Source organism: Euleptes europaea, chromosome 10 (genome assembly GCF_029931775.1).
Source record: "Euleptes europaea isolate rEulEur1 chromosome 10, rEulEur1.hap1, whole genome shotgun sequence".
Taxonomy (NCBI): Eukaryota; Metazoa; Chordata; class Lepidosauria; order Squamata; family Sphaerodactylidae; genus Euleptes; species Euleptes europaea.
The window spans coordinates 11,608,591-11,628,078 of NC_079321.1; the positions used below are offsets into that span (position 1 = coordinate 11,608,591).

Below are 19,488 nucleotides of genomic sequence, written 5' to 3' on the forward strand. Positions count from 1 at the left end.
CGAATGAAAGGAAATGATCTGTGCCTTGCGCACATGAGTGATCCCAGCCACTCAGGGGTTCGGTTGCGACTACACCACCATCAGTCACGGCAAACAAAACCTATTAAGGAAGGATGATGATTCCAGAACAGATGAACATTTACCATTTCACTCAGTCAATAAAAAGGGAGGGCATCTTTTGAAACCGTAAACCCTGCCCAGTAATTGGCCACGCTGGTTGAACCCTAACTCAGGGATATTTTCTAGATAATATTTTTCCTTTTAAAACGGGACAGTAACATTTGGAGCTATGTTCAGTTAGAAGAGGCAGAGGCTGGACAAACACTTGTCAGGGATGCTCTAGGCCAGGGCTTCCTAAACCTTTTCCACTCATGACCCCTTTATGCCCGAGAAATTTTTACTCGGCCCCAGGTATATAGGTATATAAAATAGGTATACAAATCATTTACTGATGATAAATCATAAAGAAATTTATTTTAGAACAATTATTTGGCATACATATAATTTTACCTTTTACTGTTGCCAAATTGTTTGCAACCCCCATATTCAGTTACACGACCCCATACGGGGTCCTGACCCACAGTTTAAGAAGCTTTGCTCTAGGCTGATCCTGCATTAAGCAGGGGGGTTGGACTAGATGGGCCTGTATGGCTCCTTCCAACTCCATGATTATATGATTCTAAGCTATGCTCGCTGACAATACAATTGTCATTTTGCAATTTAGCATTGCCTGGAGGCAGAGTGAGTCTTCTGCTTTCTTGAGACCAGGAGATCCTGAATGAGCATCAAGTTATGTTCGCTTGAGCTACCCCTATGAAAGAGCCAGGTCTGACTTGTGTGTTGCCAGTGCTTTATCTGTAGGTGCAGTATTTGTTATTTCCTACATTATGGCCTGCCCTGATCTGGATGGCCCAGGCTAGCCTGATTTCGTTAGATCTCAGAAGTTAAGCAGGGTCAGCCCGGGTTATTAATTGGATGGGAGACCACTAAGGAATACCAGGGTTGAAGTGCAGAGGAAGGCAATGGCAAACCACCTCTATTAGTCTCTTGCCTTGAAAACCCTATGGGGTCTCCATAAGTCAGTTGTCACTTGACGGCACTTTACATACACAAACACATATTATGGCCTGTTCACCACATATAATCATTCCATCCTTTCCCAAAAGTCAGTAAAATTGATTTATGGTGCAATTCAGCCAAAGTTAAGGAGTAACAAATACCATTAATTTCAAAGTTCCTTAAAACATGTGCCTAAATCATTCCCATGGAAATCCAGTGAGACTTCGAAGTGCTTTACTTTCACTGCATCATGCCCACTAGTGCTTGATATATTAGAGCATCTAAGACTACGCTATATTATAATACAGCCAAAATTATTTTAGGAATGTCCTAGAGATGTTAGGCATCTCTATGACTGGGGAAATTCCTAAAAAGTCACTTGATGTGGTGATGTAACTTCCGGGTCTTCACCCAGAAGTGACGTCGCTGCGTTACACACCATTTCCTTCCCCATTTCTGCACCTGCTGCCCCACTGATTGGTGTCAGGGGATGGGAGCATGGGGGCAGGAGGTTCCCCACCATATCAGGCAATTCAATCTTAGGATGAATTACTAAATCCTAGGCCAATTAAAATGAAAAGGGTTTTTAGAATCATAGAACCATAGAGTTGGAAGGGGCCATCCAGGCCATCTAGTCCAACCCCCTGCTCAATGCAGTATCAGCCTAGAGCATCCCTGGCAAGTGCTTGTCCAGCCTCTGCTTAAAGACAGCCAGTGAGGGGGAGCTCACCACCTCCCTAGGTAGCTGTAGCCACTATCGAACAACTCTTATTGTAAAAAACTTTCCCCCTAATATCCAGCCAGTACCTCTCCACCTGCAATTTAAACCCATTATTATGAGTCCTACCCTCTGCTGCTAACAAGAACAGCTCCCTGCTCTCTGATTGGTCTGAAAAAACTCAGCATAGGATTGCTCTGCATGGCCTGGGTAGTTTCAACAGGATTTTTACTGTAATGCATAATACTATTAAAGGTAAAGGTAGCCCCCTGTGCAAGCACCGGGTCATTCTTGACCCATGAGGTGACATCACATCCCAACGTTTACTAGGAAGACTTTGTTTACGGGGTGGTTTGCCAGTGCCTTCCCTAGTCATCTTCCCTTTACCCCCAGCAAGCTGGGTACTCATTTTACCGACCTCGGAAGGATGGAAGGCTGAGTCAACCTTGAGCCGGCTACCTGAAACCGACTTCCATTGGGATCGAACTCAGGTTGTGAGAAGAGCTTGGACTGCAGTACTGCAGTTTACCACTCTGTGCCACGGGACTCTTATAATACTATTAATAAAGATAATGATGAAAACCATGAAGGACAAACTGGAATATAATTTAAGGAGAAACTCATTAGATTCAAACCCGCCCCCCCACGCACAACACTTTTGAAAGATGAAATACAAAAATATGTAGATGTACAGGGGAATTACTGAGTGAATGAGAAAGATTTATTCAGAATACTTAGAAAAACCATAGGTTGCAGCCAGCCATGGAGTTGGGGAAAGGAGTGTCCGCAGCAGGGGCATGCCGCGCTCATGCTGGTGCCCATTGGCCTTCATGCTGTGCCAGCCAAGCTCAGCAGGGGTGCAGCAGGCTTGGTGGCGCCTGGCCGAGCTGGTGTGTGACGTGCGCAGGCAGCTCATTCCCAACGCCAGTCTGGTGGGCATGCTGATGTGGGAGGCGGCCGGGCAGGCCCCGCCGGAGGAAAGTGAGAAGCAGCGCGGCTGGAGGCACCGCTGTGGGGAGCCTGTGCCTGGTGGCAGCCAGTCCTACACGAGGCGCTCCAGGAGGCCTCTTCCCTGCAGCAGTCAGGCAGCTGCCACAGCCTCTGACCAATGACTGCCACCTTGGCCCTCTCTGCCACCCCCTCTTTTCCCACACTGGGGGCAATTGCTCCCCCCAGCCCCCTAGATGGTAGAATATATGATTCTACAATTCATTCCTCCCTAAACAGCTAGAAGACATAAGAATATATGAACATAAGAAGAGCCCTGCTGGATGAGGGCAGTGATATGTGTAGTCCAGCATCTTGTTTCATATAGTGGCCAACCAGTTGCCCTGGAGGGCCTTAAAAATAAGAATAAGCATCTATTCTGTGTTTGATTTTCTATCCCACGATTGTTCCTAATGGGAACCCAAAGGGGTTAATCACTTGGAGAGCCAGCATGGTATAGTGGTTAAGAGCAACGGGCTCTAATCTGGAGAACCGGGTTTGATTTGCAGTTCCTCCACATGAAGCCTGCTGGGTGACCTTGGGCCAGTCATGGTTCTCTCCGAACTCTCTCAGCCCCACATATCTCACCAGGTGTCTGTTGTGGGGAGGGGAAGGAAAGGAGATTGTAAACCACTTTGAGACTCCTTATAGGTAGAGAAAAGCAGGGTAAAAAAACCAACTCATTGTTGTGGTGTAGTGGTTAAGAGTGGTGGTTTGGAGCAGTGGACTCTAATCTGGAGAACCAGGTTCGATTCCCCACTCCTCCATGAGCGGTGGACACTAATCTGGTGAACTGGGTTGGTCTCCCCACTTCTACACATGAAGCCTGCTAGCTGACCTTGCGCTAGTCACAGCTCTCTTAGAGCTCTCTCAGCCCCACCTACTCCACAGGGTGTCTGTTGTGGAGAGGGGAAGATTTGTAAGCCGGTTTGATTCTTCCTTAAGTGGTAGAGAAAGTCAGCATATAAAAACCAGCTCTTCTTCTCTTTTCCCATCTTCCACTTGATCTTCACAAAAGCAACCTTGTGAGATAGGTTAAGCCAAGGGATTGTGTGGGGCCCAAGGTCACCTAGCAAGCTTCTGTGGCACAGCAGGGATATGAACCCTGTTGCCCCAAGTCCAAGACCAACACTCAAACCTCTATGCCACACCCTTCCCCTGATGTTGCCTCCCAGCACTGGCATTCGGATGTTTAACGCTTCTGAATGTGGAGATTTCCTTGTGTCATCTTGGACAGGGTACACTAAGGCTTAAGCCATTCATGAACACATGAAGCTGCCTTATACTGAATCAGACCCTTTATCCAACAAGGCCAGTATTATCTACTCAGACTGGCAGCGGTTTTCCAGGGTCTCAGGCAGAGGTCTTTCACATCACCTACTTGCCTAGACCCTTTAACTGGAGATGCTGGGGATTGAACCTGGGACCTTCTGCATACCAAGGAGATGCTCTACCACTGAGCAACAGCCCTTCCCCGTACTTGAGGATAATTATATCCACACCGCTTTTTCCAAAATGTGATATATAATTGTTGTTTCCGTTGACTGATTGCATTACTGAATTGATTAAAGCCTAATCCTTAGCCACGGTAGGATTTTCCAGTGGTATCAATCATATCCCTCACACTGAAGAGTAGAGGCAATTGTCCGTACAGTAACATCGATGCGACTGAAGGATTTATGATGATGGTATCCGAAGCCACCCTTCATCCAGAAGGGTCTAGATCCGTGTTGGCGAACCTATGGCACGGGTGCCACTTCCGGCACGCGTAGCCCTTTCTGCCGGCACGCACGGTTCCTCCAAGCCGCTGGCCTTTCCGGCTCTGCCCCACCCCGGATGGGGGAGGCTGTAGCCCAGGGGTGGGGAACCTCCGACATGATTGGCGGTGGCCCCCAGACTCTCCCACAGAAGCTGCCGCCATTGCCGCCGCTGGAGCGTGCGCGGCCAGCCAGGCGGGTGGGAGAGCGGGGAACAGAAGCCGAGCGCTCACACTCGGCATGGCCGGCGGCTTCTCCGGCACCCTCTGGGCCTGTGCGGGCGGAGGGGCATGGCTGGTCGGTGGGTGCGAAGGAGGCGCCCTCTGCCCCACCCTGCTCGCCTCTCACAAGCCTGCCGCCGCGCCCCACCGAGTGGCAAATCCAAGGCAAAACCTCCCATTCATAAATGGCCTCTTTCTTTTTCTGTCTCCCTCTGTCCTTTTCTTTCTCTCCCTTGCTCCATTTCTTTCTCCCTTTCTCTCTTTTTTTCTTTCTTTCTCTCCCTCCCTTCCTTCCCTTTCCCCCTCCCTTCCCTTCTTTCCTTCCTTCCTTCCTTCTTTCCCTCCAGCGGCTTCTCCGGCACCTTCTGGGTCTGTGCGGGCGGAGGGGCGTGCAGTCCTATTCCACCTTTGAAGTGCCCACAAGCCATCCTCCAAACACCTTTCCATTTGTCTTGATATGTAGAGAGAAAACACTAAGGAACTAGTTGCCAATCTCCAGGTACTAGCTGAAGATCTGCTATTACAGGTGATCTCCAACCAATAGAGATCAGTTCCCCTGGAAAAAATTGCCACTTTGGCAATTGGACTCTATGGCACTGAAGTCCTTCCCCAAACCCCGCCCTCCTCAGGCGCCACCCCAAAAACCTCCCACTCATGGCGAAGAGGAACTTGGCAACCCTAGCCTCTCCCTCTGGGCCCCCTCTGGGGGTGGTATTCAGGTTAAATTGCCGCATTGGCACTCGGCGATAAATAAGTGGGTTTTTGGTTGCAGTTTGGGCACTCGGTCTCTAAAAGGTTCGCCATCACTGGTCTAGATGATTATCTAATACATATGAGGTTTCTTTTAATCCTCTTACCGTCTTATTGCATTTGGAAGCAAGATCCCAGGTGACGGTATGAAAAAAAATACAACTTTTGTGGTATCTGAGTTCTCTGACTTGACACACTCAATATATGACATACTGGATGTTAACATTTATAAATTCTCCTGAGAGCTTTTTTTGGGTTTTTTTTTGGGGGGGGCCACTTGCTCAGTGCTGTTTTTTATTTGTGTTTTGCTGTTCATTCTGCTACTCCATTGCTGAAGAAGCATGTGGGGAACATCAGCAGATTAAACTACAGTCACAACCACAATTCATATATTGCTGTCTGACTTCTTCCTATCTGAGAATGTGTGAGAAACCTGTGTGCACAAATGGTCTCCGGTGATGACTAAACATTATCCGGTGAATTTTGCACACATGCAACAAAATGGCGGCACATGTAAAGTGAGATGCGTTCCGTGTGTTTTGGCCATAAAAGTATGAGAATCTGTTTTGGAACATCACATCGGGCTGAGCTGGGGGCAGCGAAGGCTCATGCACACAATGGGGGCATCTGCCTAGGAGGAGGAAGGGTAACGGGAGGGAATGATGTGACGCCATGAAGTCTGCCCTCTGTTTGGCCATTCTCTTCCCTGATTAGGGTCTCCCTCCCCCAGGGTTGCCAGGTCTTCGCCATTGGCGGGAGGTTTTTTGGGCCGAGCCTGAGGAGGGCAGGGTTTGGGGAGGGGAGGGACTTCAATGCCCTAGAGCCCACTTGCCAAAGCTGTCATCTTCTTCAGGGGAATTGATCTTTATCGGCTGAAGATCAGTTGTAATAGCAGGAGATTTCCAGCTAGTACCTGGAGGTTGGCAACCCTACTCCCCACCCCCAGTAGCTTCCAATCCAGATATTAAGCTTGATTCCAATCCAGATATTAAGCTAAGGCAGCCCAAGCCATTGACTGGGAGCAAGCAATCCCATCTTTTCCTGCCGTGGGAGGGAAAACACTCAGCCATATCCACAATGGGGCGAGGGGCCTGCTATCTGATGCCTCGCTTCCAAACGTGCAATGCAACAAGGCGTGTCTGATGTTGCGTCTGCATCCAGGCTGCGTACATGTCTGTGGATCGTGGAAGGAAATTAGTGTGCAGAGGCTACTTCCCCGGCACAGCTGGGGCAACAGCTGCTCACCCTGCAACCTCTGTTTCCTCATGGGAGTCAAATCTGCTCTGTGCTCCTTTTCAGCCATTCACCCTGCAAGCCTCGCTAAGACCAAAAGATGCCCCAGAAGCCTATGAATGCAACGCGCCAATCCCATGCATGTTTACAGGAAACTAGGTCCTGCTCGTCCTATGGGACTTGTTCCTCACAAGTATGAATAGGATCACAGTCTTATTAAGAAGGCTGCATAACACGCTAGTGCTTGGGACATTTGTTAATGGCATATCTTTGTCTGTTGATACTATATAAATATGCATGAGTTCAGTAAAATCTAAAAAATAGTTTATTTCAGATTTTGAAGGGGGTTGTACCTTCCTCTGTTCTTTTATAGAGGGGGCCTCTAACTGCTGAGGCCCTGGGTGCAAATGGATATCCTTTTGTCACATGACAGGAGAGCCACTGCCATTAGTTCTTGTAGGTTATCCGGGCTGTGTAACCGTGGTCTTGGAATTTTCTTTCCTGACGTTTCGCCAGCAACTGTGGCAGGCATCTTCAGAGTAGTAACACTGAAAGACACTGTCCTTCAGTGTTACTACTCTGAAGATGCCTGCCACAGTTGCTGGCGAAACATCAGGAAAGAAAATTCCAAGACCACGGTTACACAGCCCGGATAACCTACAAGAACCAATGAACTCTGACCGTGAAAGCCTTCGACAATACACTGCCATTAGCATTGCCGACTGTGGTGGATCTGTAGCCTGGAGATCAGTTGTCATTCCAGAAGATCGACAGGCTCCACCTGGAGGTTGGCAACCCTAGCTGCCATGTTCCCTGCAGTATGGAAGCACAGTGCCATGAAATGGGGGTGGGGGGGATGTCCCATTGCCATTGTTTGGCTATGGATTATGTACAGTACATGGCTATGGATTTCATAGAATACATGGCTTTATGGGTACGCAGAATTGCCATCCCGCCCCTGGGCTCCTTCAGGCCTCTTCACTCCAGCTGTAGCAAGGGGTGGGGAGAAACATCAGGTGATGATGCATGACATTGTGAGGTCATTTCCAGTTTGTACCCGGAAGTGACACGACGGCGGTCTAAGAATTGCAAATCTCTATGATATCAACAACCACATAGAGAGGAACCCATTCCTATAGTGCCATGACATCACTTCTGGGCACATACCGGAAGTGATGCTGCAGTGTCTTGCATCATCACAGAACATTGCTCACCACCCACCCAAGGCTTCCACTGGTTGCCAACATTCAGCTGGCAAACCCACCGTATGGCTAAGTAATATGTGTTGATTACCACAGATCTGAGCCAATCACTGTTGGCCTTTTCCCAGCGCAATGCGCCTTTGACACCATGCGCCCTTCCTTTACCAGAAGACCCTCTTGTGCCTTGGAGGGTGTCTTGTGCTTGACAAAGACACCTCTGTTCTCTTGGCTACAGCACATCTCTATGATAGCAACAACTACATGGAGAGGAACCCATTGAGTCAAGCCTCAAAATATGGGCTCAACATACAGGCCATCTTCTCCCTTCCCTGCTGCCCCCCATTTCACATTTTTTAGCACAGCAACTCTTCATGGCACATTCTCTTCCAAAATCAAATTTCAAAAGATTCAGTGTAGGAAAAGTTCACATTTAAAACGGTCTTTTAAAAAAAACATTGACAGGTAAGGGAAAATACAGAGTCTAGGTCTCAACACAGTGGAAGCACAGACCTGTTGCGGGCGTCCAATCACAAACGCAGGAGTCTCCAAATCAAAAAAGCTGCCAAATGTCATGCCAAATGGTATTGCAAAACCCAGTCAAATATCCTGTGGATTATTTAAATCTCGAATATCATTCCAGGTAATACCTCAATAACACTAAAGAAAGCTGGAGAAAGGGAAGATAGTCTCCTGTGATTGCAGAAGAAATTATTGGCAATGAGTGGGGGGAGGGTTTCCAGGTCCCTCTTTGCCACTGGCGGGAGGGTTTTGGGGTGGAGCCTGAGGAGGGCGGGGTTTGAGGAGGGGAGGGACTTCAATGCCATAAAGTCCATTTGACAAAGCGACCATTTTCTCCAGGGGAACTGATGTCTGCCACATGGAGATCAGTTGTTATAGCAAGAGATCTCCAGCTAATACCTGGAGGTTGGCAACCATAGTTGGTGGAAACCTGTTGGCTTGAATTGATCAGCTTCTAGTTGACAGCATAGGTGCCCTGGGGAAGAGGTTACCGACGACAAGCAAAGAGAGAACACAGTCCACTTCTCCATCCTCCCCTTCCCATGGGTGCAACTGCATGTAGGGTGGGGATCGGCACACGGTTCAAAGGACCCCCCTCTCCGTTCTATCCGTTGCTTTGGCTGGCCTTGAGGCTTATTGAGGTGGACCTCAGGGCTGTCAACCTGGGGCCTGGAAATCTCCCAGAATTACAACCCATCTCCACTACAAAGATCAGTTCCCTGGGAGACAATGGCTGCTTTAGATGGTGGGCTTTATGGGATCATTTCTCTGCCGAGCTCCCTCTTCTCCCCACACTCCACTTTCCCCAGGCTCTGCCCCCTAAACTCTAGGAATTTCCCAACCCAGAGCCGGCAGCCTGAGTGGACCAGCTGTTATTTTCAATGAGATGACCATGGAGGGTTCCCAGGTGCCCACTAATGGCGGAAAATCTCCCGGGGCTTCCTGCTGCCAGCCTGCGGGTGGAAGCAGGCCAGCCGAGGGGGGAGGAGTGATCTGCGTCCCTGCATGATGATGTCACTTCCAGTGCAATTAGGGTTGCCAACCTCCAGATACTAGCTGGAGATCTCCTGCTATTACAACTGATCTCCAGCTGATAGAGATCAGTTCCCCTGGAGAAAATGGCCGCTTTGTCAATTGGACTCTATGGCATTGAAGTCCCTTCCCAAACCTCACCCTCCTCAGCCTCTGCCACAAAAACCTCCCACCGGTGGCCAAGAAGGACCTGGCAACCCTAGGTGTGATGCAGAAATGCCAGCATCACACCAGGGGGATGCTCTATCACTCTCCCTAAAACTCTATGGAAACCATAGAGTTTGGGGGGCAAGTGCTAGAGCGTCCCACCAGTGCAATGCCAGTAGTTCCGCATCACGCTGTAAGTGATGTCATCATGCAGGGATGCAGATTGCCGCCCCCTGTACCCACCTCCCAACCGCTCCCGCCGGTTGCAAAGATGGACTTGGCAACCCTATGACTGTGTGCACCACCCATACTCTCACCCGGCCACCTGTCCCCCTCCCCTCACATACCAGTTACTGATGTCAAATTATTCCAGGTCTAGGCGGTGAGGAGACCAGAGGGCTGTGTTAAGCCTTCTCTCAACCCCCTCTCATACATACAAGCTTTCCGTACCGGTGTGTGTGTGGGGGGTGGGATCTATACCATATGTGTGCAAATACGCTACAGTCCTGCAAACGTACAGACCTATTTCGAACGGAATCTATAAATCAGCATTATCCCTCCCTCCCAGCCCCTTGATAATGCATTTAAACAGTGATCGCATACAGAATATATGTTGCTTTCTCTTTAAAGGAAGACATTGCTAGTTTATGCAAGGTTAGGTTGCATTCAAGAATGCACGAAGCAAGCCCTTTCTAAAAACCCTTTTGGAAGAGAGAGAGAGAGATCCGTGGCTTAACAGGACAAAAAAATTATCCCGTCAGAGTGTTATTGGCTCATTCTCTTTTTGTTCCTTCTCTTGCGCTACTAAGCATGTATGCTTTGTAAAGCAGGGGGCTTGTGATAGTACAACCCGCGCCCCATGCAGTAAGAGAAGAATTTACTGCATTCATTTATAATTCTCAACAGCCATAAAGCTTTGCTTTGTCGCAGACATTCTATCAGGCATTGAGTCGTAAATGCTTTATAAAAAAAGAGAAAAACCCTTTCCAAAAGAGCTTGGTGCTTTTATGTTCAATCCAACTCTCGCGAAAACAGTATCACCCCCCCCCCCCACACACACACACACCCTTCCTCGAGGCAAAAGGCATAGTTTACTGAACGGTTTTCGCCCAAGGAGACACGACAGTTCGGAGCACGTTGCGAGGATAAGGAACGGGATTGTTTCACCTTGAAACTGCGATGCGTTCAAGATTTCAGGCACAGAGCGACCATCCAGCTGTGTCTATGGCTGGTGATCTATTGTTACGGCTGACACATCTGCCTGATTAGTATTCTGTGCCTAATGTCGGTACAGAGAATGCCGGAGTCAAAAGGACAGCGCTGCAGTAATTATAGGTAAGACTGCAGTGGTCAAAACCTGGGGTGTTTCTCGCAATTTCAGTACACCTGCAACAGCTGTTGATGCCGAGGGTCGCTCTAAGCACACTGGGAAACCTTCCCAAAGCCAGCTTTTTTAGAAACGAAAAGACATATCTAATAAACCCCTGCACCGTTTATATTGGCTTACATCTTACCACTCAGTTTGGCCAAGTTTGAAGCCTTCCTCCAGCCTCCGGTGGAAGAGGCTCCAAGAAGTCGCTTTGGGCCGGAAGGAAGCTTCAGATTTGTACGGGCGATACCTCTGTACTTACATTTCAGGGTTCGGCAACGATTTACTCTCTGAACAAAGGTCGCCCTTTTCAGCGGTGGCATATCAACAGAAATGGTGTTTCATAGGAGGGAAGAACTTTGGTTTAGATTGATTGAATAGCTACTTCCCCAACTGCATAGGTTTGACTTTGACCACCTTGTTTTTAAAAACCAAAACTGAAAATACAGCATGATCAGCATTACGGACCATAGCTTTAGTCCCTGCCCCCGCCCCCCATCTTTTGTCTGGCCTTCCTTGGTAGTGACTGGTTTGCCACTTGACTCTGAGACACTTTTTTTTTGTCTCCCTCTCAATCCCGTACATAGTAAAATGGCTGATTAATCGGCTATTCGGAATACTGAACTGCCAATTAACGTTTGCTGGCGAAGTTACAGGATTAAAAGAAAACAATGTGGGAGGTTTTTCCTCCTCATTTTCTTTCTTTCTCTCTTTTTTCTGATGATTATTTTTTAAAAATGCTTTCATCTCCGAGTGTGGAAAAAATACCCCCTTGCTGGAGCGTCCTTTGCCTTGTTCCACACGGCCAGCGCAAGCGGCGGAGATCTTTCCTCTGCTTTCCCTGCAGCTCAGTGCAACATTTTGCGCGTGTGTGTTAAAAAAATATACGTATGTTTGTGTGACCCTTCAGACCGCGGTCACATGATCGGGATTCTCTTGGATTTCTATGCATTCAATCTCTTCCCGCTCCTTCCGTTTGGCCCGTTTCTTTTTCTTGTGGTGCTTTTTGGAGGGTGGGAAAAATGTTAGAAAAACGGGCAAAATAACAAAACAGTGCAGAAGTGTGCAACTGCCAGTGAGCAGCAAGCATTTGAACAGTGTGAAGGTCAAGTTCGAAGGCACAAAAAGGAGGGGGACCAACCCGAAAAGAAAAGAAGTAACATTTTGCAAAATGGCTGTCCCGTGTTCTTGCAGCGCGCTTTTGATGCACTGAGTTCGGGTGTGCTCCGTCGCCAGTACAAATGTGTAAAGCAGGGGTGCACAGTGATCTATGGAGAAATTCAAAGTGTAAATAAGGCACAAGATAGAAATGCAATCCATGTCGACGTTCCATAAAGTCATCAGGCCCAGGACACCCAACTCTATGGAGGTGACCGTGAGAATCAACCAGAAGTTCCCCAGAGGATGGATAACCAGGAAGAAAGTTAGCAGCAGCACCAGCAAGATGCCGAAACCTGAAATCAAGACGGGCATCGTCACCGATAGACTATATTGGTCCATGAAAATGAAGGTCGGGTTGAACACAATGAACTTGATACTCTGCTTCAGAGATAGCGGCCTCAGCTTCTCCAATAACTCGATCACGTCCCTCTGCGTTTTTTCACTAGTCCTAGCCACGAGATACATGCGGGAAGCTATGATGCTATTCTCGTCGCCAGCCTTGGAGAAAATGATGTCGTTCTTGAAGTGCTGGAATTCTGGCTTTCGTAAAAAGGAGTTTTGGAGGATGCCGAGGAAGTCACTCTTATTGGCGGCGCTGATGTTCCCGGCTCTCAGATACTGGTAATATTGTTGGAGCCAGGAGAGCGTGTTGAAGCCTTCACTCAGTTTCTTTAAGTCTTCTTGCACTGTCCCGTTCCAGTACTCCAGGGGCTCATAGATGTAGAAGCCTATCACCGGGCTGTAGTTACTGAAGTACTTCTGCTGGATGACCGCATAGGACACGCTCGGTGAATCGCTGGCGAGGAGGTTGATAATGTTGGCCCCGTCGCTGATCTGCAAGCAGCCCATGAATGAGAACGAGGCATAAATGAGATACAGAATCACCACAAATGGCTTGACGTAGATGTTAGTAATCCACTCGTTGTAGTGCTCCCTTAGGAAGTGTTGGATGAAATGGTTCTGGTAAGGGTCTGCCTCGTGGTGAGAAGTCTGCTGGTGGCCGTCGCTCATCATGGTTTGGAACCAAACAGGCTTCCTCTCCAGATATTCTGCTGAGGGGATCTTACAGCAGAAGATGCTGTGGTACCGGTTCTGCTCTAGCTGCCCAGCGAAGACCAGGCACGAGCCGAAGAAGGAGAAGATATAGAAGTAGTTCAGCAGGATGGACACACACATGTTCTGGCAGAAGATTTTGACGGCCTCGATGTTGGTGAAAGGACTGGCGCCCATGCCGAAGGCGATGAAGTACAGAGAGCTCGTCATTGTGTAGGAGACCATGACATCAGAGTAGGTGTCCGCAACCCTGTCTTTGAAGGGCAGGCTCTCTTTGGTGCGACGCCATCCTGACAGAAGTTCAAATACTCCTTTTGTTCCATGACCTAGAACAACAACAAGGAAATATATTAATTTGCTTTCATTCAGTCTCAGACTTCATTACTTCATTGAACATGCTGTGATTATGAGGCGTTGTTATATACCGGTTGTAAAATGCTTACAATGTATTGGGTTGGATTCAACCAGCTTTTCTGCTGGTAAAAAAGAAAGTCTTGGGTTCTCCTTGGGTTCACCAAAAAAAGGCTATACTTGGTATCCTGGGACCACAGTAGCCATGTGGAATGTGGCTGTTGGAAGGAAGGGCTTTGGGCAAGATGGAGTAAAAAATCGCTGGCTGGATCCAACCCATTCACTTTAGTAAGTCACCTGTGTGCTCCCTGTCAAATGTTTGTGAAGAGACTGGTTATTTTTTCTTCCTCTTTTTCATTTTTTTTAAATAATGGAAACTACAGTTTGGGTCAGGGGATCTCTTTCACTGGCCCCTGAGACTCCACAACCCATTCCTAAGAATAGCTGTGAATTGTAGGTTGGGCTTATAAACCCTCAGAATTGCTTCCTAAAATTTATGCTTGAGGACAGAACAGGATGAGGTGTCAGAGCTGTGTGGGGAAGAGCATTAGAAGAACATCAGAAGAACCTTTCTAGATCAGAGCAAAGGACCATCTAGTCCACCATTCTGTTTCACACAGTGGCCGACCAGCTGACTCTGGGAAACCTACAAGCAGGATGACTGCAACAGCATCATGAGAACATAAGAAAGGTCATGCTGGATCAAACCAAGCTCCATCAAGTCCAGGAGTCTGTTCACACAGTGGCCAACCAGGTGCTTCTAGAAAGCCCACAAACAAGATGACTGCAGCGGCATTATCCTGCCTGTGTTCCAAAGCACCTAATATAACAGGCCTGCTCCTCTGATCCTAGAGAGAACAGGCATGCATCTTGACTAGTATCCATTTTTACTACTAGCCATTGATAGGCCTCTCCTCCATGAACATGTCCACTCTCCTCTTCAAGCCTTCCAAGTTGGCAGCCATCACATCTTGGGGCAGGGAGTTCCACAATTTAACTATGCAGTTTAACAATTTAACGTCCTCTTGCCTGCGCTCCCCAGCAACTGATAAAAAGTGGCATACTGCCTCTGGTACTAGAGGAAGTAGACAGCCATATTATGTTCTTATGTTCATATGCCTGGAAGCCATTTTGACTAGTAGGATTTGAAGTAGCTGATTTCAGAGGGTCACTTCTCCCAAATGTCCTTTGGGGTGGGAAGATTTGGACTGGGATCGTGGTTCCCCTTCCCCCTAGTGCCGTCTTTTGGTAGAAAGTACAGAAAAAAGACAGGAACTAAGTAGAGAGAGACTATCTCACTTATTCCTGGTGCATCTCAGAATAGTCGTAGAATGTAGGCGTGGGCATCCCCCGTGAAGCTACACAGCTTCAATACTACCCGGTGGAACAAAATCTTCCTTCTCCCATTCCCACTATTCCTCAAGAAGAGTTTTTTTTCTTCCAAATTTGGCTTACCAGGCAGGGATAACATATTTTAAGCTGGGAGCAAGTATACAGCTTGTGACATGCAAGGGCTGCCCCTTTGAGTTCCTCTGAAACCTCTTCTTTTAAAATCAATAAGCATTTTACAGGAGTAGGATCCCATCCACGGGCATCAGAGACCTACAAAGTTCAGTTTCCCAGCTCCCTGCCTAACTGGGGCATCGGCTGTGCTGGGGGAGATGGATAAATTGACTTCTGCATTTTGCCGGGCCAGCAAGCACAGCGCAACAGCCGGAGAACGGCAGCAAGTCAAAACGAACTTTGTTTTCCAGGGCTGAGAGCAGGTCTGAGAAGAGGAGGAACAAATCCAATGATCAATTTTTGTGACTGGGGGAAAAGGGTTAATTTTCGGTCCCTGTATCGTCTCTGCACGTCCTCCTTGATTCGCTTGTCTGATTGTGTGAGATCATATAGTAACAAAGTGTAAGAAGAGGATAGGATAACGGGAATAACAGACTCCTACCGACTGCCTCCTTGGTAAGCCGATGCATTATAGTGGTTGGAGTGCTGGGCGGACCCCAGATTCAAATCTCTGCTTGGCCTTGAAGCACCCTGGATGATTTTCTCAGCCTGATCTACCTTATAGGCTTGTTGTAGGGAGTAAACTGGGACAAGGGAGAACCACAGATGTCCTCAAGCTTCTTGAAAGATGGGTGGGCGAAAACTGAATGGATAGGTAGTCCTCCCTCTTCACCACCCAAAGCCGCAAGGCAAATTTGGTGCCATCAGTTGCTCTTCCTTAATCTCACTCATCCATCCCTGTCTAAACCACTGGGCAACCAGCAGTCCCTGCTGCCAGGAGGGGTAGAAAGCAGAAAAAAAGGTTTGGAGCTTGTTCCTATGGTAGACAGGGAGGAGGACCTGCAGGTTGACAGGGAGGAGTTGCAGGTAAACAGGGAGGAGTTGCTGCAGGCAGACAGGGAGGAATTGGGGGGCTCTGGACCTCTGGCATGCTAACTAAGCACATGGAGTCGCTTTGCATGGGTAGCAGCCCACTTGAAAACATGACGCAGTGCCAGTGCAAAGCCTGACGGAGAAGCAGGTTTGCCATCTGTCTGCTGATGCTTATCACTTAGGTGGGAGAAAGCATGTGTCGGGCGATTGCATCCAAACTCAGAAATGATGGGAAACACTCTAGGAATCCCCCCACATCTCTATGTTCTAAACTATAGAGATTTGGAGGAATCCTAGAGCACTGCCCAGAAGTGATGTTCCTCCTACCACGACAATCAACCCTACAGGTTAGTGCTTTGACTTGTCAGGGCCACTTTTAAATCTGTGTGTGTGTGTGTGTGTGTGTGTAAAGTGCCGTCAAGTCATAGCCGATTCATGGCGACCCCAGGAGGGGCTTTCAAGGCAAGTAAGAAGCAGAGGTGGTTTGCCATTGCCTTCCTCTGCAGAGTCTTCCTTGGAGGTCTCCCTTACAAGAACCGACGCTGCTTAGTTTCTGAGATCTGACAAGACCAGGCTATGCCACGCCGCCTTCCCACCCTGGTGTAGGCTACAGAGCTACCAAAATATGCTTATCTTCTTGCAGATGTGAGACAGAATTATTATTATGCTGAATTCAAATTGCTGCTTGAAGGGGGGATATTCTGGGATGGGGCAAAAGAATCTCCTAAAGTCCACAGTCTTTTCCCCACATAAGAACATAAGAAAAGCCATGCTGGATCAGACCAAGGCTGGTTACCCAAGGTTGGGTGTAAGAGATAAAATAATATAGTAGAGAAATATATATATATTATTTTAAGGTGCTAAATCAGAATGAAAACCATTAAAAATAAACATGGCACAATGGCATCTCATAAGGCTGATAGACTTGAACCAAACGCCATATGCATTTTGGCCCACAGGCCTTCCTCAGTGGCCAATTAAAACAAATATAATGCACACACAAGTATTTACAACCATATCAACATATACAGACAACTATATACTAGCCCAGGCATGCATGTAAGGTGTATAATAAATTTCAAATTATAAAGCCCTCTAGTTGGAGTGCCTGCAATTTTTTCTACACTGGGATGTATTGGTCTCCCATTCAGAATGTGTGTGCAAGTATAAACCTGGTGGAACAGGCAAATACCTCTTAGTGTGTGCAAATGGCTGCCAGTAGAAATTTGGGAGCAGGTGAGAGTCATTTCAACCCACATTAGGGTTGCTAACCCCCAGGTGGTGGCTGGAGATCTCCTGGGATTACAACTGATCTCCAGGAGACAGAGATCAGTTCACCTGGAGAAAATGGCCACTTTGGAAGGTGGACTTTATGGCATTATACCCCATTGAAGTCCCTCCTCTCCCCAAACCTTGCCCTCCTCAGGCTCCACCCCCAAAATCTCCAGGTATTTCCCAACCTGGAGCTAGCAACCCTACTTATTAGGGATGCTAGCCTCCAGGTGATGTTATACAGAATTCGCAGCCACTGTGGCCAAAATATCTTGTACAATCCAGTTATTCAATGTAACTACAATAATAAACATAACATCAATAGGTTCCAAGTTGTGCGTCTATTATATTATATATGGTAGTATAGTCACATCCTATACAGAAACCTAAACATCAAATATTTGTTGTAAATATACCAATCCCACAGTCAAATTAGAGAATCCACCTCTCACCAATGATCCTTGTAGTGCTATAAAGTCCTCAATAAAGTCCTCATTGTAAGAAAATTGTAGTTGCAATGTGGCAAAGAAAATTATAGGCGAAGGTGATACAGGTCCCCGGTAATACCTCCTTGTTTCAACCATGTCTTCTTCAGCAGCCTATTCCATCAATGAGGCAAGGGTGGAGATTTCCTGGGATTACAACTGATCTCCAGGTGACAGAGACCAGATCCGCTGGTGAAAATGGCCACTCTATGGCATTATACCCCATTGAAGTCTCTCCCCTCCCCAAACCCTGCCCTCCTCAGGCCCCACCCCCTAAATCTCCAGATTTTTCCCAACCCAGATCTGGCAAGCTAACCCCCACAGACCTTCTGAACAAAGGGAGGGGTCCTCTGCTGTGGTGGGGACTCCTGCCTGACACTCTGCCTTTGCTTTATTTTCTGGCTTCTCCATCGGCACATCCTCTTACCAAGTGTATGCTGAACTGACCAATTGTTGCTAGGCAGACTTAGGCACAATCTTATGCATGCTCGGTAGGAACCAAGGTTAAATTCAGTGATACTTATTTCTGAGTAAACACGGTAGGACCGTGCTGTTAAAATTGGATAAGCAACCTTATTGCTCATAATCCCAGCCACTGTTTTCTGAGACAACCAAGTGGCCCTTGGGACATGGCACGGAGCATTTTGGATGTGCCTCATTAACAGAAGTCCTATCTTTCAAGCAGCGCCTGCTGAGTCTGTTTTTCTTTTCGAAGCGCATGAGGCAAAATGACTCTTTTCCAATCCTGAATAGTCCTCAATAAAGTGGCTAATTTAAAAAGGCAACTTCTACCCACAGAGGTGGTAGTGCAGTAAAACATCCAGGAGAATTGCGCGATTGTCATGAAAGAGACCTCTGGGGAAATCAGCGGCTCTGTTTCAGGGCCTTCGGTTTGTTGTTTCCGTTTAGCAATGCAGGCAGTCAATGACAACAAACACCAAAAAAAGCCACCTATGAGAAACGCCATTGATGAACTAACCTCATGGCAGGGTTGCCAACCTCCAGGTACTAGATGGAGATCTCCTGCTATTACAACTGATCTCCAGCCGATAGAGGTCAGTTCCCCTGGAGGAAATGGCTGCTCTGGCTGAAGAAGAAGAAGAGCTGGTTTTTACATGCTTACTTTCTCTGCCATTTAAGGGAGACTCAAACCAGTTTACAATCACCTTCTCTTCCCCTCCCCGCAAAAGACACCCTGTGAGGTAGGTGGGGCTGAAAGAGCTCTTAACAGAACTGAAACTTTCCCAAGGTCACCCAGCTAGCTTGATGTGGAGACGTGGGGAAACAAACCCGGTTCTCCAGTCCACCACTCCAAACCAACGCTCTTCACTACTACACCATGCTGGCAATTGGGCTCTATGGCACAGAAGTCCCTCCCCTCCCTAAACCCCGCCCTCCTCAGGCTCCCACCCCAAAAACTTCCCCCGGTGGCGAAGAGGGACCTGGCAACCTTACTTCATGGGATCTGAAAGGCCACCGCTTTGCCTTAGCAACGCACAAGCCGGGTTCAGACTGTGATCTGGCCTATTGCTCTGCGCTCCTCCTGCCCAGGAAGGAGAGCTGCTGTCCCTGTGCTGGCAACATATGGGAGCTTGTAGAAGGTGGAGCCTGAGGAAAAGGGAAGATCGCCTTATACTGAATCAGACCCTTGGTCCATCAAAGTCAGTATTATCTACTCAGACCAGCAGCGGCTCTCCAGGGTCTCAGGCAGAGGTCTTTCACATCACCTACTTGCCTAGTCTCTTTAACTGGAGATTCCAGGGATTGAACCTGAGACCTTCTGCATGCCAAGCAGA

At 47.9% G+C, this 19,488-nt stretch overlaps 1 protein-coding gene across 2 annotated transcripts in view; it reads right to left on the minus strand.

Moving 5' to 3' along the window:
• Nucleotides 1–11,777: 11,777 nt before the first annotated feature.
• The window catches only part of PTCHD4 (patched domain containing 4), a 71,353-nt gene continuing 63,642 nt past the window's right edge, over nt 11,778–19,488 (minus strand). For both annotated transcript variants that reach the window (XM_056856545.1, XM_056856544.1), the window contains exon 3: nt 11,778–13,534. In XM_056856545.1, the coding sequence (XP_056712523.1) occupies nt 11,901–13,534 (1,634 nt within the window). In that variant the 3' untranslated portion in view covers nt 11,778–11,900. The remainder of the gene's footprint in view (nt 13,535–19,488) is intronic.